The following is an 8,312-nucleotide window of genomic DNA, read 5'->3' as shown; positions in this document are numbered from 1 at the left end:
GCCGACTAAGAAAGTCTACATACATAAAAAGAAAAATGTAAATTCAAAATACAACAGCGCCCTGAATAAAGAGAACATGCATTAGCAGTAAAAAACAAGAGAGAAAAGAAATGCAGAGGTTGCACACGAATGTTTTAGTAGAGGAAAGTAGGAGTTAAAATAAAATGTTTTTAAACACAGCTATACAAACTCCTTCCGCGATGTGTCCGGAAGTCAGGCAAAGTCGCCTGTGACGGGGGCGGGGCTGCGTCTGCACCGGAAAAGAAGGCAGGCGGAGTGAAAGCGTCTCGGGACGCCAGGAGAGCGGAGTCCCTCTACATTGAACTGGTAAGTTGAAGGGAGGGGAGGGGAGGGGAGGGGGGGGGGGGCTCGGTGCACTCGTGTGTGTGTGTATGATGTGTGCGACGGCGTGTGTGTCTGTGTGTGTATGTGCATGCGTGTGTGTGGTGTTTTCAGCTTCCTAGGAGACAGCGCCTGGCCGCAGCGCTCGTTCACGTGCGCGTGGCAGTTTGGAATCGCTTCCAAGGCGATGCGCGCGGCCAGGATTGTCTCCTGGGAAGCTCACATGGCAACAATAGGGGCTCGGCGGAGACGCGTTTCGCGCGGCTAGCCGAGACCTAAAAATGGATTCAAAAGTGGTTTCTGGCAAATTTGTAATAAAATGAAAGTTTTCTTTTTTAATGAGATGTATGGCGCTTTAGATTTGATCTCTCTAAGCAGTACTGCAGCTTTAACATCTCTGCCTTGAAGGCAACAAATATATAATGTAACATGAGGAATCCCAGACCCTATCAGTATTTATATAACTGGATGATGTTCCCCCTGACCTACTCGACAGCTCACACTTCTCTAATCTGTTTCCACTTAATAAGAAATTATGCAACACAGAGTTTATTTTAACTTGTTCATGGGATGAAATCTCTGGACTCCAGATAATTATACCCAAGGATTCTTTATCTCTCTTAGTGCAAAATATTTACCAATACTCTCCAGTGCAGATCAGGGAGTGGGCGGCATAGCAGAAACCTCTCTGTAATAGGTCTCACATGTTCTCAAATTGAAATTCCTAACAGATTCAGCCTTTTCTAATCACACGCTTCAGCTGAAAGGTTTCTTTTGAGAAGGGACCCAAGGTCCTGTCAAGGCTGAGAATTTTCCAAACGGTTCTCTTGTTTAAAGCTTCATAATTGTGAGATTGTTTGTTTAAACGTTGTAGAGCTGAGAAGTCTCAGAAATTTTTAGATAGGGAAACCACCAAAATAAAATTACATTTGGACGGATGTATGACGGTACAACGCGTGGTATTACCACGCGTACCGTTACAACGCATCTTTTACAACGCAAGTCATTACCACGACTTGCGCTGTAGGGGTACGGATTTAGGAATAGTTAAATTTACTATTCCAACACCAGCCTACGTACAGTAGGGAAGGTGTTGAAATAGTAAATCTACTATTCCTTATCCTTGAGCGCCCCCAGCGCAAGTCGTGGTTACGACTTGCGTTGTAAAAGACGCGTTGTAACGGTACTGCGGGGTAACATCCGCATTGTAAAGGATGTTCCCCCATTTGGACTTAAGCCCTCCATCAGCTTGCATCAAGGGACGTGACAGAAACAACGCCATTTTGATGGCCGCTGTGCTAGCAGAGTGTCAGTATCAGAATATTGACTCACATTAATATTGTCTCCTGAATATTGTTTACAAAAATATTGCCCCCTTGAATTAATAATTGAAATGCCTACAATCATTAGGACGATATTTTGTAACGTATATTTGACATGACAATGTCAGACAATATTTACGTACACGTCACAGTCATGTCCCTTACTGACAGTCAAGTAAAAAAGCTGCTTTACATAAAAGAGCTGGCATGTGGAGGAGTGCAGTATAAACCCCATGTTGTCCTGCAGAAACCCATTTTCCTCCCCAACACTCATCCAGAAGAAACTGGCAACAAAGGTCCACGTTATTATATCTTTGTGCCAGGTCATAGTGCGTGTGTGGGAACTTTGGGTTTGTCAATGATATTCTTGTGTGAGGGCACCCAAACATTCCATTCAGCATCACCACATCAACATTCCAAGCAGCACATTCACACTGGCTGAGGAGCTAGGGAGAAAGCAACAGGATTAATACATATACAGGATACTACAATCTTATTCTGCTATGATGCAGCAGAAACACAGTTCAGGTATTCTAGAGATGGATGGGAGAACTGAGGAACATGTCCAAGTGGTATGTATGCCTTTTTGGAGACCTGAAGAAAAAGTTGGAGTGCTTGGTTGAATCAACTAGACCCGTCATCATGAGTGGTCTATTAAAATGAGGGGGGCAGACCTGCTGGTAGTCCTGGACCTTTTAACCCCTTACATGCAGGGCAAATTTTTGCGCTGTGCGGCCGTTTTAAAGAGTGGGCGGGATCATGACGGCCCCCAGCCATCATCAGGAAACGCCCACCGTGATGCATGACGGACGGGGGCCGTCATCAGCATGGACGGGGTTAAGCTCTACCTCTTGGGATGCCTGGGGTGGACTATTGGTTAGGTCTTTTTTTGGAGGCCAGATAGGTCTCTGGTGTTCTGATACGGACGGTTCATAGTGTGGTTTCCTGGGGATGTGTGCTTTTTAGGATTAATCATGTTATGTGTTTCATCACCCGACTAGTTAAACTGTGAAGACTATGAATGGATGTTGACTGCATTATTTGCCACTGACCCCTTGGGAGAGGAAGGTAAATTGTTGGAATCATGCGCCTTTCCTGACAGGGATGTAAATAGGAAATGTTCTGTCTTCTGTGGTACCATTGTCAGTGGCACGCAAAGTGAATAATTTGGATCCTGATTATTGAACTGTTTCATAATTGAATCACAAATGAATGTATTTTGATTTTATATTTTAAATGTGTCAATTCCTGTGCAATTAGTGTGATGTCTTTCATATCCTATTGAATGTGTATCTAACTGCCCTTCCATTCTTTGATCTGATCTCTTAATTTGAATAATTAGCTACATCTGGGTTTGACCACACAACTAGAGTCTTACTGACTTTGTCTGCATGGGGATTTTTAGGAAGGGGACCTAGGGGGTATAACCTGATGTTGGGATGGTTAGCGATTGGCACGTTGTGAGCGCAATAATCCATTATTTCCCATCCTAGAATTATGTTTATCTGGAGTCCCAGTAAATCCTAGGGGCGGGGTTAAATTACAACGGTTACATGTTTTTGAGGGGGGAATACCATATGTGGATCTGCCTTTCCATGTAGATTCCCATGTTTTCTCCCAGAAATACAGATGGGAGGAATACCAACCGACTTATAATTGTGTTGAGCGGCATTCCACCTGAAACAATTTGTAATTGGCGCCTAAATGACATGAAATGAATGAAATGAAATGAAATGAATTGAAATGAAATAACAGATTGAAAATGCTAGGGGTCAATGGGCACTTCACAATATCTGCATAGCAAATGGCTTCACGCGTCAGGAATAGGGTAAAAGAGAAAAGACAGGGCTGGTTGTACAACTAAGAGGGCTTGGGTGAGACTTTAGGGTGATAAAAACATCAGCCTCGCACAGCTTTGGAGAGGGAGAGTCAGCAAGACATATAACTCTGGCTGAATAAGTTAAATACTTGGTCAGTTCAGCCATTTTAGAAAAATAACTAGTTTCAACAGGGAGCAGAGCAGAGCGGTCAGGACGGTGGAACGCGATCCATACAACAGGTATCAGAAATCAGCCATGGGCAGTGGAGGCTCCCCCATTGGGACGTGGGGGCGTTGCCTCACTACTTTCTCGCAGTGTGAGAAGGCAGAAACATAAATGGTTATAACTACCATTTTGTGTTTCTGCTTCTCGCAGTGCGAGAAAGCAGAAGTGCCTGGTTTGGGGTGGGCGGTCCTGCTCGACAGCAGGGGGGGGGGGGGTTGGGGGAGTGGTTTGCCCACTGTTGTGCATACTGACCGTTTTGTGAGTAAAGGCAGTTCATACAGCATTTTGAATGACATTTTTACATGTTTGGGTGTTGATGCAGACCAGTCCAAACACTGTGAACTTTTACGCTTCACCACTTTCAAATGTCACCAGCTGCCACTGGCCAGGGGTTACATGCTGCTCTCCTTTGCACATTGCTAGGTGCTTCTTTGGAAGGCACTTAGGATAAAGCTGCCATATTTGAGCCTCTTGAGCACCCATACACGAACAACATCTTATATATCATGATAACCTTTTTTTGTCGCACGAAGTGCATTGTTGAAATTCATCAAAATTCATGGCCTTATTCTAAAGTTGGAGGCGGAGAGCAGAGATAGGTTGAGGCATGGAGTACTATATTTTAGCATATAACACGGACACTGGGCCTAGCACACACTATGATTAATCTAATACATTTTTCACCCATCTACACTGTTATTCAACACTTGGCCTGAAAAAGAGAGCGCCTGTCATTTCCTCTTAGCTAGGGGTTTGTAATGTCATCTTACTTCGTACTCCTAAGAATCAGAATTAAAAACATCTTTATTTCATTCTTTTAAAAATTGTGCCTAACAGCAAAAAGAGTGTGGTTTGTGCGTCGATTCGCCAAAATCCAGAGGTTTCCTAAGGCTGTTGCTGCCATCTAGTGGTATATTAATAACAAACAACGAAAGCAATTACATACAATTCCAGTGCTCCTGCAATACACTGCTAGCTAGTTGTATAACAAAGCCGGTGCTGTAAGTTACTTAGTAACACAGGGGCAGATTTACAAGCCCCTTGTGACACTTTTACGCCGTTGTTGCGTCACTTTTGTGACGCAGCGGCGGCGTAAACAATGTGCCACTATGCGACAGCTCAACAACGTGACGCATCTAGTGAGAAGCGTCACGTTGTAAAGCCCTGAGCTACATTATACCTGCGTCAGGTATAATGTATGCAGGGTGGGCGTTCCGTCGCAGGAAGCCCCATAAAAGTGACGCAGAGAAATCTACAAGATTTCACTGAGTCACTTTTACGTCAATGCTGCGTCACAACCATCCGCCTGCTTGTAGTAATCGTAAGGAGTGATGCAGGACAGCAAGTATAGGATTTCCCCGAGCAGTGCTGTAGTTGCGTCGCGCTTGCGATACGACTCCAGCACTGCGTCACCTATACGCTGACAGATGCGGCACGCATCTGTCTCTCCTTGCGCCACGGTGCACCGCATTGTAAATGCGGCGCATCCATGGTGGCACAATGGGTTCCTAACGTCACACAAAATAACTGGCGCATCCCTGCTGATCTGCAGGGATGCGCCAGTTATTGTAAATCTGCCCCAGAGTATATACATATATCACGGAAAAATATACAAAATAATCTATATCTTCAGCATTTAAATACAAGCGCCATACAACATGCTGAAAAATCTATGACATACTATACCTATCTATGCCTCAAATGTTAGAAAAATATGTCTGATACTAGGGGTAAGCGATAAACTCTGCTCCTCTGGCGGAGTTTTGCCCAAGTTCGGCAAAAGCTTTTTGGGTTTGAATGTGAACTGTGCACAATTGTCGTGGCATTCTAAAGTGGCTACATTGCAGCACAAATTACTTTCCCTACCTTTAGAACACAAGTCACAGAACATGAGAAGCAGATCATATCTCACTGTTACACAACAGATAAATACACACAAACTTGTAAACTCTACAAAGTAATGAGTCTTTAAATCTCACAGTTTGCAGACAAGTTAAACCCTGTAATGCTTCTTTTGGTTTCAAAACTAGGATTGTGATGCTTTGATTGTAATGGCTCCTAAGTTTATTCTCGTAAGCTGCAGGCGGTAGTCCTGCACACACCTGCTATGTGTCCCAATGTCACGTGTGAAACATTTAGTCCTTTATTTTTGGTAAACAGTACTTTAAATGCAGACCTTATTTAAGCTCTTATACCAGCACAGGTAAAGCCACTTGTCACACAATGCTCTTAGTCAGTGCTTTAAATGGGAAAAAATAAGTGCAGGTACTCATTAAAAGGAGCTAGAGGTGTGTCGAGTGGGTGGGGCTGAGGGCAAGACATGATGATACATAATATGATATATTAAAGTAAATAAAAGCATAAATCATTCAATCACTTCAAAAGTTTTTCCGTATACATACCTACACATATTTATAAATGATAATGAAAGTTAACAAGAAATACAGCAGATTTTGAACTCTGCACTAATTTGTGTTAAAATGCCATTTTTTTTATTTCAAACGTTTTTATAGAGAAATTTTTATAGTACAGTACAGTGGTAATGCAAGGGGCTATACAGGTAAATCCCCGATTTCAGAACTGACCAACTGAACAAATATCTGGTACTTTTAACTGAAAAAAAAGTGCCAACCATAACTTCAGCGGTCACCGCACCTTTTTACATCCCTCCCTCCCCTTTCTTCTACGTTCATCATCTCGTTGTCTTCTCCGTGAAGCTTGAATTTAGATTGTTATCTAACATTCCATTTCCAGGATTGTCACTGCGCGATACACAAAAACACAAGTAAGGTACATATACACAGTTGCCATTTTATATATCATTTAAATTAATTTTTGGGGAAATACAATGCTTTCTCAAATAGTATGAACATGTATATTTGCCACATTTCGTTATTTGTGTTTTAACTACCTTATTGTGGGACCAGAGAGAGTGCCTTTGCTTTACTTCTTTAAGCGATAGTCCTGGCAGAGGTTGTTGTGAAGTTTGTGTCAAAAATTCAAGCGAGGCCTCTGTGGGCGCTTTGTTCTAAATATAAAAATAATCTAACCTCTTGAGGTCGGGAGGGTGGAGAGGAGCATGGCACCTGTCCAATCAAGCGCCATCTGGTGGTAAGCCATGTTAACTGCACCAGCAATAATAATGGTGAGGACTTGTTTTAGAAATCAAGTTGTAGATGCAGCAGTAACAAAGGGCCCTGGAAAGCATGGGGCTGGTGTAGAATTCCCCCTGTGTCCTACCCTGATGGTCCACGAGGGCGGCATCTGTGTTCTTCTGGGTATGAGTTAACAGTGCTTAATTTGAGCAGGTGGTGGCACATGGTTCCCACCGGCAATTATTTTTGAGGACCAGTACAAACTCTTCGTTATCAGATTTTGACCCAAAGCAAGACAGAAAAACTCTAAAGGAGGAAGAAAACCCCCCAGAAAAACAGCTACAAAATAGCAAGCAGTAATGGGAAAGAGCCAGTAAGAGAGAATAAACGGGCAAGGAGTATGGGGTGGTGGTAGAAACATGCTGGGGGTAAAATAAAGACTTTGCAGCTTTAGTATTCAGCAATTTCGATATTGCTAAGCACCAGCGGTGGGATTCAGGGAAAAAACTTTGGGCACTGGCACTTACTATTTTACAAATTAAGCACAGTGGAGAGTGATATCTACTACTCGTGCATAGTTCCCACTGCCTCCCACCACAGACGCTTAGCGTCTCCCAATAAAACTCATTCAAATGTATTACCAATTGTTTTAAAGTACAGAAATTATAGAGTGTGTTGGTGAAGATATGATGAGCATTGCTTGTTGCGTGGCACAAGCCGCACACCTGTAGGATCTACTGGGAAGAAATTCACATCAAAAAGCAAAAACCTGAGAATTGACTTGTACTGTCGGTGTTGGTCCTGGAGGGCCGGAGGACTATACTGGGCCACCTGCGATGGCCAGGTTGCTGTGCAGACTTGTCAATGGATAATGGTTAGTGTAGACTTTGAATGCAGATGTCTAGTGGATAGAGACAGCGAGAGAAGCTGGGTTCTGAGGAGCAGAGGGGAGGGGTTGTAGCAGCAAATATTCTTCTTTGTCATCTCAGATACATCAGAGGTCTAGGGTGAGTAGAGGTTTGCTGGACATATTAACTACATTTTGAAACAATGATCTGAATATATCTCAGTTTAATCATATTTGTCCTCCAATAGCTCATTGGACGATTTTTAGGAGGCACTATGAGGAGAGCGTTGTAGATCTTCAAGGTCAGGTCCTGAGGGCTTCCAGCTTGAGCCAGAGTCCATCCTCCGCCCGCAGGATCAGCTCTGGCTTCCGCCGCACCGTCTTGGTGTCATCTGGCATCACCTTGAACCTCAGCAACGTAAGCGCCAGCACCACCTTCAGCTCCGACATGGCAAAGTTCTGTCCGATGCAGTTCCTTTGGAAACCCAAAGAACAAAAAAAGCAATTGAAGGAAAATGCCCAGGTGCTCTGTGTGACTTTACTCTATGCTCCATGAAGCACACATCCCTGCAGGATCTCTTTCACTCCGATTCATCCACAAATGCCAGTGTACCCCGCAACTCCTCTCAAAAATGTATACACCCCATATTGCCCAAGAATC

The 8,312-nt window shown here is 43.5% G+C and overlaps 1 protein-coding gene across 8 annotated transcripts in view; it reads right to left on the bottom strand.

Annotated features, from left to right (window-relative positions):
- Positions 1-6,513: 6,513 nt before the first annotated feature.
- Positions 6,514-8,312, bottom strand: part of CYP4F22 (cytochrome P450 family 4 subfamily F member 22) — a 288,015-nt gene continuing 286,216 nt past the window's right edge. For all 8 annotated transcript variants that reach the window (XM_078682603.1, XM_078682636.1, XM_078682594.1 and 5 more), the window contains one exon: positions 6,514-8,126. In XM_078682603.1, the coding sequence (XP_078538729.1) occupies positions 7,955-8,126 (172 nt within the window). In that variant the 3' untranslated portion in view covers positions 6,514-7,954. The remainder of the gene's footprint in view (positions 8,127-8,312) is intronic.

The sequence above is a fragment of the Lissotriton helveticus genome, chromosome 1_1, assembly GCF_964261635.1.
Source record: "Lissotriton helveticus chromosome 1_1, aLisHel1.1, whole genome shotgun sequence".
Taxonomy (NCBI): domain Eukaryota; kingdom Metazoa; phylum Chordata; class Amphibia; order Caudata; family Salamandridae; genus Lissotriton; species Lissotriton helveticus.
This window is presented reverse-complemented; position numbering and strand designations above follow the sequence as displayed.